Source organism: Myxocyprinus asiaticus, chromosome 24 (genome assembly GCF_019703515.2).
Source record: "Myxocyprinus asiaticus isolate MX2 ecotype Aquarium Trade chromosome 24, UBuf_Myxa_2, whole genome shotgun sequence".
NCBI classification, from domain to species: Eukaryota; Metazoa; Chordata; class Actinopteri; order Cypriniformes; family Catostomidae; genus Myxocyprinus; species Myxocyprinus asiaticus.
Genome location: NC_059367.1, coordinates 45636995 through 45656732, shown reverse-complemented (window position 1 = coordinate 45656732; position 19738 = coordinate 45636995). Strand labels below are relative to the sequence as shown.

The 19738-nt window shown below is 40.5% G+C and overlaps 1 protein-coding gene across 4 annotated transcripts in view; it reads right to left on the bottom strand.

The window, feature by feature from the left end:
- LOC127415225 (interleukin-17 receptor B-like) overlaps nucleotides 1–19738 on the bottom strand; it is a 75864-nt gene that overhangs the window by 14034 nt on the left and 42092 nt on the right. For 3 of the 4 annotated variants that reach the window (XM_051653877.1, XM_051653881.1, XM_051653880.1), the window contains 3 exons: nucleotides 18357–18496; nucleotides 18149–18217; nucleotides 17326–17392 (listed from right to left, as the gene is read on the bottom strand). In XM_051653877.1, the coding sequence (XP_051509837.1) occupies nucleotides 17326–17392; nucleotides 18149–18217; nucleotides 18357–18496 (276 nt within the window). The remainder of the gene's footprint in view (nucleotides 1–17325; nucleotides 17393–18148; nucleotides 18218–18356; nucleotides 18497–19738) is intronic. The other variant, XM_051653879.1, reaches the window with a different exon arrangement.

Below are 19738 nucleotides of genomic sequence, written 5' to 3'. Positions count from 1 at the left end.
TTAAAGGGAATAAAAATTCCGCCGTGAAAACCACTGCCTCTCTCCCGGATGAGCTAAATACTTCTTATGCACGGTTCGAGGGAAATAACATAGCCCTCACAGAGAGAGCTCTTGCGGCCGAAGCTACAGAAGTTAGCTCACTCTCCGTCTCTGTAGTGGATGTAACCCGATCCTTCCGACGGGTGAATATCCGTACAGCCGTGGGTCCAGACGGCATTCCGGGCTGCGTCATCAGAGCGTGCGCGAACCAACTGGCTGGTGTTTTTACGGACATTTTCAACCTTTCCCTTTCTTTGTCTGTAGTCCCCACATGCTTTAAAATGTCCACCATTGTGCCTGTACCAAAGCAAACCAAAATCACTTGCTTAAATGACTGGTGTCCTGTTGCTCTGACCTCCATCATCAACAAATGCTTTGAAAGACTAATAAGAGATTACATCTGCTCTGTGCTGCCTCCATCACTGGACCCATTGCAGTTTGCTTACTGCAACAACCGCTCCACTGATGATGCCATTGCATCTACAATACACACTGCTCTCTCCCACCTGGAAAAAAGGAACACTTATGTGAGAATGCTGTTTGTAGACTACAGCTCAGCATTCAACACCATAGTGCCCTCCAAGCTTGATGAGAAACTCCGGACTCTGGGTTTTAACAGCTCACTATGCAGCTGGATCCTGGACTTCCTGTCAAGCAGACGCCAGGTGGTTAGAATGGGCAGTCACATCTCCTCATCACTGACCCTCAACACTGGAGCCCTGCAGGGCTGTGTTCTTAGCCCACTCCTGTATTCTCTGTACACACATGACTGTATGGCAACACATAGCTCCAATGCCATCATTAAGTTTGCTGATGATACGACGGTGGTAGGTCTGATCACTGACAATGATGAAACAGCCTACAGAGAGGAGGTGCACACTCTGACACGCTGGTGTCAGGAGCACAACCTCTCCCTCAACGTCAGTAAGACAAAGGAGCTTGTGGTGGACTTCAGGAGAAGAGAAAGAGAACACAGCCCCATCACCATCAATGGAGCACCAGTGGAGAGAGTCAGCAGCTTCAAGTTCCTGGGTGTCCACATCACTGAGGAACTCACATGGTCCATCCACACTGAGGCCATTGTGAAGAAGGCTCATCAGCGCCTCTTCTTCCTGAGACGGCTGAGGAAGTTTGGAATGAACCACCACATCCTCACACGGTTCTACACCAGCACTGTAGAGAGCATCCTGACTGGCTGCATCTCTGCCTGGTACGGCAATAGCACCGCCCACAACCGCAAAGCACTGCAAAGGGTGGTGCGAACTGCCAGACACATCATCACAGGTGAGCTTCCCTCCCTCCAAGACATATACACCAGGCGGTGTGTGAAAAATCTGGAGGATCATCAGAGACTCCAGCCACCCGAGCCATGGGCTGCTCTCACTGCTACCATCAGGCAGGCAGTATTGCAGCATCAGGACCCGCACCAGCCGACTTCATGACAGCTTCTTCCCCCAAGCAATCAGACTTTTGAACTCTTGATCTCTCACGATCAATATACATCAGCACTGCACTTTATTAATCTTATTATCTCACACCGACTGTCATAAATTATATTCTCTCTTAACAACACACTGACAACTGACTATCAACCGACAGCCTGAATGTCAATACAGTACAATACAACCTATTATATATTTTATATATACTTTATATACTATTTTTATTGTATGTGTATTTTATATTATGTGTTTTCTGTATTGTGTGTATTGTATACTGTACATTGTATATTATTATTGTGTTGTGTAATTATGTGTATGTTAGATATGTAAATTGTGTTGTGTAAATCTGATGTTTATTGTAAATTGGTATATGTCTCATCATTGTCATGACTGCTATGTTGCTCGGAACTCGAAAAAAAAAAAAAAATCACATGTACATAAGTATTCACAGCCTTTGCCACGACACTCAAAATTGAGCTCAGGTGCATCCTGTTTCCACTGATCATCCTTGAGATGTTTCTACAACTTGATTGGTGTCCACCTGTGGTAAATTCAGTTGATTGGACATGATTGGAAAGGCACACACCTGTCTATATAAGGTCCCACAGTTAACAGTGCATGTCAGAGCACAAATTAAGCCATGAAGTCCAAGGAATTGTCTGTAGACCTTGTATCGAGTCCTTGTATGTAGGATTGTATTGAGGCACAGATCTGGGGAAGGGTACAGATACATTTTTGCAGCACTGAAGGTCCCAATGAGCACAGTGGCCTCCATCATCCCTAAATGGATGAAGTTTGGAACCACCAGGACTCTTCCTAGAGCTGGCTGCCCGGCCAAACTGAGTGATCGGGGGAGAAGGATCTTAGTCAGGGAGGTGACCAAGAACCCGATGGTCACTCTGACAGAGCTCCAGCATTTCTCTGTGGAGAGAGGAGAACCTTCCAGAAGAACAACCATCTCTGCAGCACTCCACCAATCAGGCCTGTATGGTAGAGTGGCCAGACGGAAGCCACTCCTCAGTAAAAGGCACATGACAGCCCACCTGGAGTTTGCCAAAAGGCACCTGAAGGATTCTCAGACCATGAGAAACAAAGATTGAACTCTTTGTCCTGAATATCAAGCGTCATGCCTGGAGGAAACCAGGCAGCGCTCATCACCTGGCCAATACCATCCCTACAGTGAAGCATGGTGGTGGCAGCATCATGCTGTGGGGATGTTTTTCAGTGGCAGAAACTGGGAGACTAGTCAGGATCGAGGGAAAGACGAATGCAGCAATGTACAGAAACATCCTTGATGAAAACCTGCTCCAGAGTGCTCTGGACCTCAGACTGGGGTGAAGGTTCATCTTCCAACAGGACAACGACCCTAAGCACACAGCCAAGATAACAAAGGAGTGGCTCCGGGATAACTCTGTGAATGTCCTTGAGTGGCCCAGCCAGAGCCCAGACTTGAACACGATTGAATATCTCTGGAGAGATCTGAAAATGGCTGTGCACCGACACTCCCTGTCCAACCTCAAAAAGACTTGAGGCTGTAATTGGTGCTAAAGGTGCTTCAACAAAGTACTGAGCAAAGGCTGTGACTACTTATGTAAATGTGATTTTTTTTCGTTTTTTATTTTTAATACATTTGCAAAGATTTCAAACAACTTCTTTCACGTTATGGGGTATTGTTTGTAGAATTTTGAGGAAAATAATGAATTTAATCCATTTTGGAATAAGGCTGTATCATAACAAAATGTGGAAAAAGTGAAGCACTGTGAATACTTTGCGGATGCACTGTATGTATATGTAAAGAATTTCAGTCAGGATTCAGGCCCCATCATAATACAGAGATTTCACTTATCAAAGTTACAAGTGAATTGCTCTTACCATCATCTTAAATATATATACTGTATATATCAGTGGAGGCTGGCCAATAGAGGACGCTATGACATGACAATGGCAAGCGCAATTATCACTGCTTCCAGACTCAACCCTAACTCTCCCTAACCCTAAAATCTCTCTTCCAAAGTCTGTTTGAGAGGAGAACTTTGGTGGAAAAACTAGAGGTGAAAGAGCTGGGCCCAGATCAAACTGACCTCGCAATCAGACAGCAGGCTAGCGAAAAAGGGAAGTCGTAAATGCGAGGCTTCTCTCATAGTTGATACACCAAAAAGGCCTTGCTATGTGGGTGCGGTTATGCTAATGCATAATTTTGCTTTCTGTGCTTGCATTTTAAAACAAGGGGACGGATCCAGCATGGACAGCAATGGGAGTGAGAGATATGAAGCACCTGTCGAGAAAGTAAGGAAACACGAGAACACCAGGGCACACATGGATAATTCTGTCAAGCTAGCCATATTGGGAAGAGTGAACATCGTTATGCAGCTCAATGACGGCCACAGGATTGCAATGAGGAAACACAATGAGGAGGTGGATAAAAACAGGCACATTTTATCCACAATAATCGATTGTGTGAAGTCCTGCGGGGCTTTTGAGTTGGCTTTGCGTGGGCATGACGAGATTGTGTGGGGACAGTGCATCTGACCAACAGCACCAGCCCATAAATTGATGGAGGATGCTGGGACCAGGAGAACAACAGAGGCTGGCTAGAGGTAAAAAAAATAAAATAAAAAATGAAACAGACACAGGATGGCATATTACCACAGCTGACTTCGGTCAAATGATGCAGCAGGCTGTCTGCAATTTAAATTTGCATTCATATTTTTGTTCACTCCGTAGATTCCAGGTTTATGACAGAGCAGTCACAAGCAGCATGATGATTTTTTGTCATCCACACACATAGGAAAGGAATTCAGTGTATAAGGCATCCTCACATGTAACAGAAAATAGGTGGTTTATTTATTGACATGCCCCTGTAGACCTTGTTTTGTTGGGGAAACCAATAGCAAGTTAAAGATCAGGAGAAGTAAACATACTGTAAAGTGCAATTAAGAATACTGGTGTTAAAACCTTAGTAATCATATAACTGACTTGGACATAGGCATGTGTTCAGTCAGAATCACTTTCATCAAAATAGCTTTATTGTAAATTTAAGCTGATGATGTATATTTTACAGGTATGTGACACCATACTGATGCATGCCAAGGAGCGGTTCTCCATCACTCAGCACCTCACCAGCACAGAAAAACAGTTAAAGGGATAGTTCACCCAAAAATGATAATTGTGTCATCATTCACTCACCCTCATGTTGCTCCAAACCTGTATGACTTTCTTTCTTCTGTGGAACACAAAAGAAGATATTTTGAAGTATGTTGGTAACCAAACCACATTGGTGCCCATTTACTGCCATTATATTGGAGGGAAAAAAAAAAAACATTGAGACATTTCTCAAAATATCTTCTTTTGTGTTTTACAGGTTTGGAACAACATGAGGGTGAGTGAATGATGACAGAATTGTCATTTTTGGGTGAACTGTCCCTTTAAGAGAAGGGAGTATTCAAAATAATAAACAATCTTATAAATGTCAACTGACCTCTTACACATGGTAAGAGTGTGAAGTTCCCTGATGCAGCGTTTGAAACAACAGCCAAGCTCAAAACAGAACTGTCCCTCATCTATGAGAACAGTGAGTTCAAGGCTAGCAGTGGTGCAGTGCCTCTGTGCCAGTTTTTCATGGAGAACAATCTTCAGAGTACTTTCTCAGAGACTGTCAGTCTTCTCAAGATCTTTATCATCACACCCATGACAACAGCAGAATCAGAGAGGTGCTTCTCTACTTTGAAGAGGATCAAGACCTTCCTGAGAAACACTATGAAACAGGATCGCCTTAATGCTCTGGCTATGCTTTCCATGGAGAAGAAACTTGTCAGGAACATTCCTGACTTCAATAAGAATGTCACCAAGAAGTTTGCCACTCAGAAGGAGAGAAGAGCAAATTCCTGTACAAATAAGCTGTCAGGAAAACATGCAGGTTTTTTCACCACATTGAGTTTTCTTGTACATAGTTGTCCTCAGTCTCATTTGTTTAACTTGGTCATGGAGGCATCACCATTTAATTGAAACCGGTAAATTAATTCCTCATAGCTGTTTAATGAATAACCAGGTGTCAAGGAGATGTACTCAAACACTGACTGGTAGTGTACATTTGTTCATGTTGAGCCCCAGTGTGGTGTTTTTGTGTATAGTTGACATTTTAAAATAAATCTCAATTAATTCCATGTGTAAGAGGTCAGTTGACATTTACAAGATTGTTTATTATTTTGAATACTCCCTTCTCTTAAAGGGACAGTTCACCCAAAAATGACAATTCTGTCATCATTCACTCACCCTCATGTTGTTCCAAACCTGTAAAACACAAAAGAAGATATTTTGAGAAATGTCTCAATGTTTTGTTTTTTTTCTCCATATAATGGAAGTCAATGGGCACCAATGTAGTTTGGTTACCAACATACTTCAAAATATCTTCTTTTGTGTTCCACAGAAGACAGAAAGTCATACAGGTTTGGAACAACATGAGGGTGAGTGAATGATGACAGAATTGTCATTTTTGGGTGAACTATCCCTTTAACTGTTTTTCTTAAACGTTTTCTTTAACTTTCACTGTTTTGCATTAAATCATACTGAAATTGTTGTATGTGGTACAGCCCTACTTAGAAAATGTTCTACCAGCCGCCACTGATATATATGTATGTATAAGGAATAATTGATGACGGACCGCTGAATTGTTGAAAAATAATGCACAGCCGAGGTGGTAATAGGTGTGCATTATTTTTCAACAATTCAACGGGCTGGAGTCAATTATTCTGCTTATACCATGGTTACCACACATTAAGACATCATTCAGGGTTTTATCTCAAGGCATTTTCTGGTTTTCGTCCCTAAAATGCTCTTATGAGTGGAACTACTTTCTTCCGCCACGGATTCAGCATCTTGCTTTAATACAGTCCGAGCCTTCGTTGCTAATTCAAAAACGTCACGTTAGAACTAGCAACAGAGGCCTGCACTGCTTTACTTGAGGACATACTGGAGTAATAAGGTAGTGCATTTGTGCATGTGTGTGTGAGTTTGTTTTTGATGGATCGAAAGAGAGAAACTCAGAAAATGAGAGAGATCGCATCTGGGATTACCTTTTTTGTTGCAGCTCTCATCAAAAGTAATATCGCTTCAAAATCGCCAAGATGTGTGTCGCCATATTACCCGTTGTTGGGCCTCATGTATTCAGACAAAAGACAAAGGCAGGCCTAACACAGTCGTAAAACCTGACTGAGGCCCACAAACAGTCATAAATCTTACTGATAAAAACTGCACCAAAATCAAACAAAGAGAGTCCAAAACAGACTACAAATCCCATGAAGCCTTGCTCACTAAAGGATCGAACTCTCAACTCCTATTGGATGAGGCACACAACAGAACGGCCCTCAACCATGATGTCATCGGGAGTAGAAATAACTCTCAGGTGTAGCCTTGTGGCACAAGGAAGTAACATTTGACTTGAAACTGTGGCCATACAATCTCCATCTTGCTGGATGAGTTGAGATTACTCTGTGTTCCACCGAACACTCTAAAGGATCCAAAGGAGACCGCCAAGCAATCCGCATCTTCATCCGTTTGCCTGCATAAGTGAAGAGAAAAAGATTTCTCTTCCCTCTTCAATCAAGTCAACGATGCTGATTTCTCCGCCAACCCGCCGAGAATCAGCAGCCGTAACGCCCGCCGACAGATCGAGGAAACGGCCTCCCGTCATCACCCGAGCCTCGAGGAACCGAGTCGGAGTTAAAGGACGGATGTACACACATTCAATCTGCATCCTCATACGATTCGAGTAATAAGTTTACGTCTGGGCAGAGATAGAATATTATAGTGTGTTATTCTTTTGTATCAAGATTGTTGCTTGTACAGTTTACGGACTGCCGAATCCGCTCATTGCTGCTAATAATACTCAAGGTATTACTGTAATGTACTGTTATCACGAATGAGATCTGCTGTGTTGTAGTCCAACCACATTGGACTGTTGTGTATTTCCGCCATCGCGGGTGAGACCGGCAAACTGAGTTTATCCATTAAAGAACCAAAGACCACGGGACGGTTTACGAGCCGTCCACCGCGTCTCTGAGTGATAAACTAACAGTTTACACACGCGACCTCTCACAAACATTCTCACACACACTTTTGGCTTGTAGATAACTTCGTGATAAAGCTCAGCTTTGTCCCTAAGTTATCGTACAAGCGGAGACACGCGGTAAACGGGCAGACGCCATTAACCGGCTTCTCTGCCCACATTCGCGGCCATATTCTCTGGCCTGAAATCTTGTGTGACATACTCTCCATGAGAGTCACGTCCGCCATTTTGTGCACGTCACACCTTACACACACACACACACACACACCTACCATCCTCTCATGTGTTATAGGCTTATTTTGGTTACCATATCTAATCATGTCACTGTTTAGTTTGTTGTTGTAAGTCGGAAGTTTATTGACTGCATTGTATTGATTATTAATTGAAATTATTGCATAAATAAACTTTGTTATATTTCAAAGAGAAGTGTTTTGGTTTGTTTTGCATACACCGGTGCCAAATGCTGACAGGAGATGTCAGTGCTCGGATTCAAACCTTCACTGTTTCCTTTTGAATTTCGATTTTCTTAAGAGAGGAATCTAATATTGAGACTGTTACACTGTCTGGTTATTAGTCCATGATTCCAGGGTGGTGCCCTGGTGATATTAATACTTATTAATATTCTATTGATTTTGATAATTGATAATTATCTTTGATGATTGTTGAATTTGAAGGATCAATAAGCTAGTGTTAATTCTAATCAATGTTCCATTGATTTTTATAATTAATGATTATCTTTGATAATAATTAATATTCTATTTAATTTGATGGTTATCTTTGTTGATGTGAAGGATTAAAAGAGCTAACATTGATTCAAATCAATGTTCTATTGATTTTAATAATTGATAATTATCTTTGATAATTATTAATTATTGCTAATAACCAAACTCGCTCCTGAATGTAGCGCACTATTTACTGGTGCCCCGTATGAGGCTTTAATGAGTTAGATTCTATTATTTAATTTAAATATTAATTAATAACTAAAGAAATAATTATTAATTATTTCTGATAGTAACACTGTCCTAAACAACCAGTAGAACCTACACCATTATAAACCTTAACTTTTTTTTATCCCCACTGAGATGCAATAGTGCGCTGACTCTGGTTGTGTCTCATTTGGAAGGCTGCGTCCTCCGGAGGTCGCATTTCTCAGCCGCATACGTCATCGAGGCTGTCTCGTTTCATAAAAGCGAGTAGGACACTTCGAATGCAGCCTTCGAATGTGACCCTCTTTCATGGGAATTCGGAGGATGCATGAGGTGTATCCTTCGTGGGCACTCACAACCCACAATTCTTTGCTTCAACAGAAAAGTCTACTATAAATTTCTACTATAGCTATGTGTGGCTGATTAGGGCGAAATACATTGAAACACAGGGTGCGGCTCTATTTGTTGGTCGCAACTCGAATCTAGTGTGTGTGTGTGTGTTTGTGTGTGTGTGTGAGCATGTTTGTGTACTGTGTTAGCGTGCGTGTGTGTGTGTGTGTGTATGTATGTGTGCAGGGGAGACGAGGGAGCACGAGGGCTCTTTTTAACCGAAAATGAAATAAATGTAGGATATTTTAGACCATGTTCTTAACCGATTTACTTTAACCAATGTCTTTGTTTTAACTGGTTATTATGTTGTGCTGGCCTGGAGGGCTCTTTGAAATAACTTAAATAATTTGGCGAAGTGATATGGAACCGTTATGTGGTCAAGACCTGGAACTACTTTATAGCCGTGCATTTCCTTGAAAAATAATAACACTTTAGAATGTCCGTGAACCAATCAGAATCAAGCATTTAACATATATATAAGGCATAATCTGCAATCACGTTTTCACCAAACCGCACAATTATGACTCTAAGACATTAAAGGCATTACAGCTTCATTTTCTGTTACAGTATAATTTTCTGAAAAGCTGCTTTGAAACTATGTATGTTGTGATAAGTGCCATACAAATGAAAATCATTTAACTTGACAATGCTAGGGGGTGCTATAACTTAGTACAATACTCCAAACTGTTCCAACAAATCTATTCAAATGTATCCAAAGCATTTAAAGGATCTGTTCTTTCAAACTGGCAATTTAGGCCAAATTTTGCCTATTTTCCAATCCTGCTTTGACCCTGAAAACTGCCACTTGCAGTTATATTTTATACATTTTAAAGACTTTGAAGGAAATTGAAGCCAGGAAAGGGAACTTCTGGCTACGGTTAAGGAGGAAGGACAAAAAGGTGGGTGTGCAGAAGTGAGAAAAGCAGTAGGTAGAAAGTAGGGATAGGGAACATTTGTGATGTTTAAGATAATGTGTGGTACAATTAGAATGTGTGTGTCTAGTATGCTAGCTAGGGTTATTGGAGAAGTTGGCATGCAGAGTTGTGTGGTGTAGTATGCCATATTGAGCCGGTGGCACTTAGCTAGTACGGTGGGCTAGTACAGCCTTAGCCACTGGGTTGGCACGTATGGTCATATAGGAGGTTATGCCATACGGAAGCGGGGGCACTGAGCGCTCATTAACGATGCCAGTGGGGCTAGCATCGCCTCAGCCACAAGGTTGGCATGTGTGGTCACATGGGAGGTTATGTGATGCACAATGGGTATGGTGTCGTATGGGCAGCAGATGGGCCATGGGACATTGGGTAGAATTTCTCAGGGGTATTAAACCTTGTCTTCATGCTATGACCTGTAAGGGACAAAGGTCTTGATGGGAAGGCAAGAATGAGAGGAAATGGAAAATATTTCGTGTCCAGCCGGGGGCGTTGCAGGAAGATGTCCCTGACCACTGCCTCACCATCAGCAGATGTTCCTGGATTTATGAGGCTAAACATCTATGATGGGTGGCTACCAGCTGATGACCCCGCAGCTGGACTGAAGGCACTGTCAGAGGTGCAGCAGGCAAATAATAATGCCCAGCAGGTTTTTACAGTTTACTGTGCACCTGATTAGAAAACAGATCCTCCTTTTTTTCATAGTACGCAAAAATAAATTTGACTTATAAAGTATCCTTGTATAAACTTAAATTTTCATTCTTTCAAAGCAGTTTCTTTTTAAGACTTTCTTGCTGTTAACAACTAGCTATTAAAAGCAACATTGGTATGCTAAAGGTACATTTCATTTAATTAATCATGCAGCAAGTCCATAGTCACTGGCATCTACAGCAAGATGAAATGGCCTATTAAAATTCAGGGCAGTTAACACTAGTGCATTTGCCAACAAGGTTTTAACCCCCACAAAAGCCTCTTGAAGAAGACCACAGGAACTGTTGGGCTTAAGAGATCTGTTAATGGTACAACTATGGTAGCAAGAATGTGGCAAAATACACAATAATAACCTACCATGCCCAAAAATCTATACAATTCCTGATGATTTTTTGGAACTGGAAATAAATGTAACGCCCTCAACCTTTGCGTCCACTGGCCTGTATTTTCAACTCCCCACAACCTTACCAAGATTGGTCACAGTAGCTTTCCCAAATTCACACTTAGGGAGGTTAATAGTTAGATTTGCATTAACTCATTGATTAAACAGTTATTTAATACAGTCCAAATGTTCTGACCAGGTGGAACTGTTCAAGACAGCGTCATCTAGGTATGCATTGCAACCATGTGAACCTGAAAGCACCCAATTAACAATACTTTGAAATGTGGCTGGGGCATTGCAGACCCCAAAGGGCATGACCATATATTGCAAAGTATCAGGGCCTCATTCAAAAGATAGCGAAAACCACTCACATAATTGAGTACATTCTCTGGGGGTTTAGGGGCTTTCTATTGTCAGCCAAGACAGCCATAGGTCACCAAACATTGTGACCAAATACGAGCTCATTTGGGTTAAATCCTAGGCTTTCCTGGGTAACCTCACAAATCCCTAGAAGCAACCAAGGAAGTCTCTCCTCCCAATCAGAACCCTTCTCCACACAACACAAGCTCAAAAGTGATTTCAACATCTCTTGAAAACATTCAATACCACCTAGACTTTGGGGATGGTTTGTACTTTATGTTTTGGTTTTTAATTGTTTTTTCAATTGTCGTAGAGCTTTGCCAAATTGTCTGCACATAAATGTTGTCCCCTGATCAGTTTGTACTACCTTGGGAATGCCAAAGATGGACATGAATGTCATCAAAACTTTAAGAACACTCTTACTGGTGATAGATCTTACAGGATATTCTGCTGGGTAGCAAGTAGTCTGGCACATTATAGTTAACAAAAAACAATTCCCAGCTTTTGAACGAGCTAGTAGATCCACACTATCAATCAATAGATGTTCAAAAGGATTTGACACAACTAGAATTGGCTGAAGAGGGGCAACTGGCACCTTTTGTTTGGGTTTACCTGTAAGCTAATAGACATGGCAAGTCTGAATATAGCATGCTACATCACGCTTCACCCTAGGCTAACAAAACCTATGCAGCACTCTTTTCTACATTTTCTTGACAGCAGTGTGACTAGATATCCAGTGGCGGGCCGTGCATTTAAAGTCTAGGCCTTCAGTGTGATTCATGCCATTAAGAAAACACAGTTTCACAATGAATAAGACACCCTATGCATTTGGGCATCATACATTATGTCACAGCTAACTAGTAATACCAATTGACATTTTAAAAACATGTCCACGTATGAAAGCCAGAACTTGAAATGACACTTAATGCTCAAGCAAGCCTAATTTTAACTGCAGCATGACGGTTTTGTGAAATGAACATCTCCCAAACAGACATTCAAAAATCATAATTTTTCATATGAATCTACCAAGGAGGTCTATAATACCTGGAAAAATCTATCTAATAATATTTGTGATTTAAATGTTCCTAGCAATAAATTTTGTTTCTTCAGGGTACACGGTTATGCTGCGTTCCATTCAAGTTGGACGTGGGATATTTCTACTTGATATCTCCGACCATAAATGCATTCCATTCCCCGACATTCGGAACTGCAATGCTCCCGTTAGCTTAGCAGGGGTCAGACTCTGATTAGAGATGTCTCCTAGCAACCCAACTGATAAACAATGCTGCAGCGCTAGCATTTGTGCTACAGGTGTATGATTATCAAAAGAGATTATAATTTACCATGTTTTATACACCTGTTTCTGCAGGCGTTTGTTAAATAAGCTTTAATATCATGTAATGTGGAAACAAACTCATTTATCGATATTACTTAATAAAGTGAATGTTTATCACTTACTTTGTACATCTCCTTATGTGTTGACATTGTGTGACATCATGCCCCTGCATCTGTTTGTTTGTAGATTAATTAAGAGTGGAAAGCAATTAAAAATACATAGGCAAAAAGGTGATTGAGAATGAAAGGATGAAAAATACTTATTTATTTGGCATGTTAGTCCAGCAGAGAAGGCTTTGCTGGCCCTGAGAAATCGCCACTGCAGATATCCCATCACAAGCCAATTTTATCACTGCATTTTTTACATTTGTGAGGAACTTTTCAACATGAATGTGGGAAAATTAATCTTTCTCAAAACCCACCTTCTATATAACACCCCTTTGTGTAAGAAATAAACTGCACCTCCATCTTGCCTCTCGAATCCACAAATGAGAATAGATTTCTAAGACTATCGTCGGCCAATTGCTCTTGAAACAATTCCTCCACTGAGACTGAAAATGGTGGACAAAGAACTATCCTCATTGATTTCCAACTTACTATCAGTGTCAATGTCATCCTTTAACACAGCACTTTTAGCCTTACTAGCTTTGGGGGCAACATACTCTTTAGGACAACCTACCACAGTGAAGTCACCCATCTATACTGCCCTCAGGTTTCTGAAACCCTGGTAATGTACTCTTCTTCTCTACCTGTATAGGCAAAGCTGGCAAACATGTACCTTCTGGTACCTCCCCTTCATCCCCAGGAAGACTTATGGTATCACTAACTCTACCTGTGATTAGCTGTTTAGCTTTAGCTCATGTAATGACACAGACAGGGAATACATGGGGAAACCTCTGGCAGCAGACATTTGGAATTTCAAACATCAAAAACACAGACATTCCAAAAGGTGGTGGAACAGCACATTGACCCCAAACTTTACCCCACAGCTAGATCGTTCCCTAAAACAATATTAACACCAGTCACAGGTAGAGGAGTATACTCCGACGATAAAATCACCTGACACAAGTTCAGAGGAGAGATGGACTCTATGTAAAGGAACATCTACAAAGCCCATTTTAAAAAATCCCAAAAAACAGGTAAAATCCCATCTAACAGAAAAGATTGAGCAGCTCCTGTATTCCTCAGTATGCCCACCGATCTGTTCTCATTCTGCCCAGATATAGACACCAGCTCCTATGGTAATAAAGGAGAGTACTCATTTTGGCCACCACAATCTACCCATTCTACAGTAACATTAGTAGTCTCTAATCCTCTAATTAAACTTTCAGAAACGCCATCCACTAATGAAGTGGAAGTAACCAGCCCCGCTGGCTTAGCAATCTTCCCTTTTTTAATGAGGGAGCATTCAGAAATCTTGTGTCTGGGCTTCTTATAATATAAACAGACTATTTTGGACTTTATATCAGGTAAGTGACTTTGGTTTGTAGGTGGCAAAACTAGCCTTAAGATCTGTCCTGCCTCTTCAGACTTCCACCAACCACTGAAGATCTTTTTATCGTGGTCACAAGAATCTTTTTTCCAACTGGGACTTCCATGAGTGAGAGAAAATGTATTAGCCAATATGGCTGCGTTAGTCAACGTTTGCACTTTTTGCTCATTTAAATAACTGGTTACAGTATCTGGAACACAACTTTTCAATTCTTCTAAAAGGATGAGTTGTTTAAGTTGTTCAAACATAGTCACTTTTTTGTGAAGAACTCCAGTGGGTAAACTTACGTTCCTTCCCTCTTGCAAATTCTACATACATTAAGTCTCCCTTTCCAGTTTACGATAACCCCGACATTTTTGTCATTAGGCATCAGGCACCAATTCGTTAGCAGTAAGATAGCATATTTAAAATCCTTTTAATTATTCATCAGTTCATCAGTGAGCGCTGAACACACCACTTGAGCTTTTCCCATCAGAGCACACTGTAACAACAAAATCCAAAAATGTTTTGGCCAAGCAAAAGTAAGAGCATAAAGTATTAGACTAAAAGTATTAGACTATTTTATTATAATTGAAGTATTAGACTAAAAGTACACCAGTAAAATCTATTTTCTTTTCTCTCTACATCATTATAACTTTCCTAAAATGTACCTCATGCATTCCCTTCCAGAGGGACTTAGTTCTCTTCTCAATCAAAGCACTCACGCTTGTTAAAGAGTGGTGTGCTGTCATAGCAACCATGTTACGTTCCATTTCCGTTCGTCCTACGAAGGCCATCTCGTTTAAACAAGACTTGTTTAAAGGATGACACTCGGTTTACTGCAGCCTTCAAAGGACACAACCTCCGTAGGATGCATCCTTCCAAACGAGACACAGCCAGAGTCTCTTTCAATTTCTTTTCTTGACTAGTCAAAACTAATTCATAATGTACAGCAAGCTGCAACAACTCATCTTTTGTACGAGTCACTAGTGCTTCTTCAGTAGGCTCAGCAATGAACTTCCAACACACACCACAATACTCCTAGTACTCCTTTTCAAACAAATAAGGCTGGGCATAGAAATGCATCTCCTCTTTGACATCAAACTCTTCAGACATGTTTTGTAAGTTCTGGTTTGTGTGCAGCTGTGTTGTGTTCTGTTGTTACTATCGCTGTGGCAGTTTTGTTTATCTAAAACATGACAAGTTTTCACTTGAACGTCCCATTTCACAAGCAGGGGCTGTGTATTCTGTTAATCTTGTGCACACTCATGAACGTGTACAGAAGAGTAACGGTCGGTGAAGATTTTCAGTAAATAGTATATTAGATTTCGGTTTGTTTCTTGCCTGATCAAATGCCTTCAGAACAAGGCATGAGTCACATGGAATAATTTATTAGACTCCTGAATTATGCTTTTGAGACCTTTTGAAGCTTGGACAGGTGGTCACCATAAACTGCCATTGTATGACATTAATGAGCAGAGGTGGATAGTCAAAAACTGTACTCAAGTAAAAGTACAATTACTTAAAAAAAAAAAAATTACTCAAGTAGAAGTAAAAGTGCTAACATAAATTTAGAAAATAAAAATCTAGAAAGATGGTGCTACAGATGGCTGCTTCAGTGTGGAGCTCTCTAGCGTTTTTGTTACTTTTGTTTGTTTGTCATGTTTTGTTGTCACTCTTTCCCGATCAGTTTCACCAGGGATGAACTGCTGAATATTCGGCAGAGCATACCTGATAATTTTTTGCCGGTGTTTGATTATTCTGACATTTTATTAGACATCTTAGTTGGAGGCACAGCGGTGTTCTACAAGCGATCCAAAAGACGTACATGAGGGAAGCGAGCCAGCACGCTTGTGAAGCTTCGTCAACGCAGCTTTAGGACTCCACTGCCGAGTATTCTGGTGAATGTCTCCCTCACCAACAAAACAGACAAACTGCTTCTGCTCATTCAAACAAATAAGGACTTTTCTAATGCCGCTGCTCTGTGTTTCATGGAAACCTGGCTGAGTGAAGCCATCCCGGACACTGCGTTAATCTGCCAAGCTTTCAGCTGTTCAGAGCGGATACCATCACGGAGTTATCGGGGAAAATGAGAGGCGGTGGAACATACTTATACATCAACTAAAGTTGGTGCACAGATGTAACTGCATTGAAGAAGATGTGTTGTCCTAATTGAGAGGCACTCTTCATCAACTGTAAGCCTTTCTACTCTCTGCGGGAGTTTTCCTCCTTTATTCTGGTGAGTGTGTACATCCCGCCACAGCTGGCTGATCACATCACAGATATGGAGCAACAACACCCGGACTCTCTTATCATTATTCTGGGAGATTTTAATAAAGCTAACCTCACCCGTGAACTGCAAAATACAAAGAGCACTGAGTGCCAGGAAATCCAGGCACAAGAACAGTTTTTACCCTCAGGCCATTTTCCACATGAACATGATGAGAACTCTTTGAAGTAGTTTAAGAAGAATATTATTTTTTTTTTTTCAAATCGTTATAGTAATTTTGCACGTTATTAATGTCCTGGCTATACATTGTGATCAGTTGAATGCCTCTTTGGTGAATAAAAGTACCAATTTCTTTCCATAAGAGCAAAATCTGTACATTATTCCAAACTTTTGGCCACCTGTGTGTGTGTGTGTGTGTGTGTGTGTGTGTGTATATATATATATATATATATATATATATATGTGAATAACTTTTTGTCAAGCATGTCCCTAGATGATACATGCCACATTTTTTGCGAATTGGACATACACCCTATGGGGGAGTTCGAAAAAGTAGGCTTTCCACAAAATTCTAAATGCCGTAAAATCTAGTCGAGCAAACATTTTAATCATGCCATGCATTCGAATCGGCAATATCCAAGGAATCAGAGGGAAAAATGGTTCCTTACAGTTCAAAAGTTATTATGAACACTGTAAAATTCAAATTTGAGCTGTTGGCAGCGGTAGAGGGTTTAAGGTAGACACTCCAAATTTGACACCAGCAATGTTCAGACTCTCCCTTATCAGTGTGCCAAATATCACAACTTTTTACCAAATGGTTCTATGGGCTGCCATAGACTCCCAGCTAGAAACAGCAGAATAATTACAAGAACACTAAGAAGAAAGAAAACTAACAGATACAATTACAGTATTGTGTTAAATTAAGTCTTTTGTAATGAAAGTGGATCATTCTGTGTACATTCTGCTATTGCTTTAATAACCATTGTCCTGTTCTGAACCATTTGGTAATTGAGGATTGAGAAGATGAATTTTAAGATACTCACTCGAACAGTTCACTTTGTGATGAACTGAAGCACATCCGTCGCCACAGTGTGGAAAGTATGGTATTATCTGTCATTTAAAACCAATTTTATTAGTGTGTTAAAGTATGGAATGATTAAAGAAGGACTGGAAAAATGGCATTTCAATCATTTATAAAGCATTTGTAAATTAATTATTAGTCATTAATGAACCCCTTTATAAACCCTTAACATCATAAGGGTACATTAATGCAAAGTGTAACCAATATTTTCCTGGACAGCAATACAAAATTCTGATTAGGAAAAAAAAACATTTGCAGTGCAAATGGTCAGAATTACAGCTTGTAATTATTACATTATAATATAATATAATATTATTATATTATATTATAGCAGTTAAGGCTCTGGGTTACTGATCAGAAGGACGGGGGTTCAAGCCCCAGCACTGCCAAGATGCCACTGTTGGGCCCTTGAGCAAGGCCCTTGACCCTCTCTGCTCCAGGGGCGCCGTATCATGGCTGACCCTGCACTCTGACCCCAGCCTAGCTGGGATATGTGAAAAAGAAGAATTTCACTGTATATGTGCAAATGTATAATGTGTGATAAATAAAGAAAATTAATTAATTAATTAATTAATTAAAATTAATTAATTAATTAAATTAAATTAATTGATACTGCTGAACATTTTACATTTCAAAGAACTTGTAAAGGCATTCAGAAATTTCCAATGAAATTTTGGAATCATGAATTTGTTACCATGTTACTATGAATTTGAATTAAGCATGACTTATTGAGGTCATATAGCACAGACATCAGAAATCAGATTCAGAATCCATTTAATAGTCACCGATATCGAAAGATATTCACAGGTGCCCGGATATTTCATTTCCACTGTATGATTTTCCAATTTTCCTCCCTGCAGGACAAACACAAACAAATATTAGGAAGAGAAACTGATGTGAAACAGAAGACGCGAGTTGATGTGTATGCAGTCTGTGCATGTCCTTTCAATTCATTTAGCATGTAAGAAAATGGTGATGAAAAACCTACTTTACCCCATTTATGTCCTCCGTGTGTAGTATATGATTTCCCTTTCTCAGTATGATGGTGTATCTATCTGACGCTGAACTTGTAGTAAAGGTCACCACTATTTTATCATCATGAATGACTGAAAAAATACAAGCATCCCACTTATCTAGATTTAAAGGACACAAAGTCAATTAATTGTAATATTCAGGAAGAGGAACATTAAGCCCAAAAAAAAAAAAAACACAGAACAGCATTCGATCAAACCCTTAACCATGAAGGCTGATTTGTACTTCTGAGTCGAACTTACGCCATAAGCTACACATAGCTATGGTGGTAACGGCGTAGCCTGACATGCACCTCTTCAAAATGTAACTGCGCGTCGTGTTGCGTCGACACAAATGACAAGAGTGTGATAAGAGAATGTGATTAGTCCGCTGTGTTATCAGAGACCGCCCCAGCATGATAAGAAATTATCTGCGGGAGCAGCGCATTTTCTCCAAGATTACTATATCTATGTGTCTATATCCACCGATCAGTGATCGTGTCACATTGTGTTTGGACAATGTGTAAGTTAGGAAAACGTTACACTTCTGGTTTGTCAGCAGATTAAATAAGCACCTGCTTAGAGTTGGTTATATTGCCTATATGCATTGTAAAGTCCAGCTTATAAGCTTTAAAACAACAACCATGTTGTGTTGGTCAAGCAATCATATGGGTTTTAGATAGCTACTTATATGTATTTACAAAAATATCAGCGTAGCTATATGTTGCTATATGTAAATAATCATTTTTCATGGGCCTGGGTAGCTCAGCGTGTAAAGACGCTGATAACACCCCTGGAGTTGCGCGAGGTTGAATCCAGGGTGTGCTGAGTGGCTCCAGCCAGGTTTCCTAAGCAACCAAATTGGCCCCGTTGCTAGGGAGGGTAGAGTCACATGGGGTAACCTCCTCATGGTCGCTATAATGTGGTTCTCGCTCTCGGTGGGGTGTGTGGATGCCACGGAGAATAGCGTGAAGCCTCCACATGTGCTATGTCTCCACAGTAATGCGCTCAACAAGCCACGTGATAAAATGCGTGGATTGACAGTCTCAGACGCAGAGTTAACTGAGATTCGTCCTCCGCCACCCGGATTGAGGCGAGTCACTACGCCACCACGAGGACTTAGAGCGCATTAGGAATTGGGCATTCCAAATTGGGGAGAAAAGGGGAGAAAATCCGCCCAAATTTTTTCTCATAAATTATGAAAACAGAACACTTCTAGTTTGTCAGCAGATTAAAAAGTAACTTGTTTAGAGTTGATTATTTTGCCTAAATGCATAGTAAAGAGTTTAAGCTTTAAAACGACAAGCAAGCATTTATTGATTAATTTGATTGTTTTTTCAGCACAGAGCATCAAAGTATGTCACA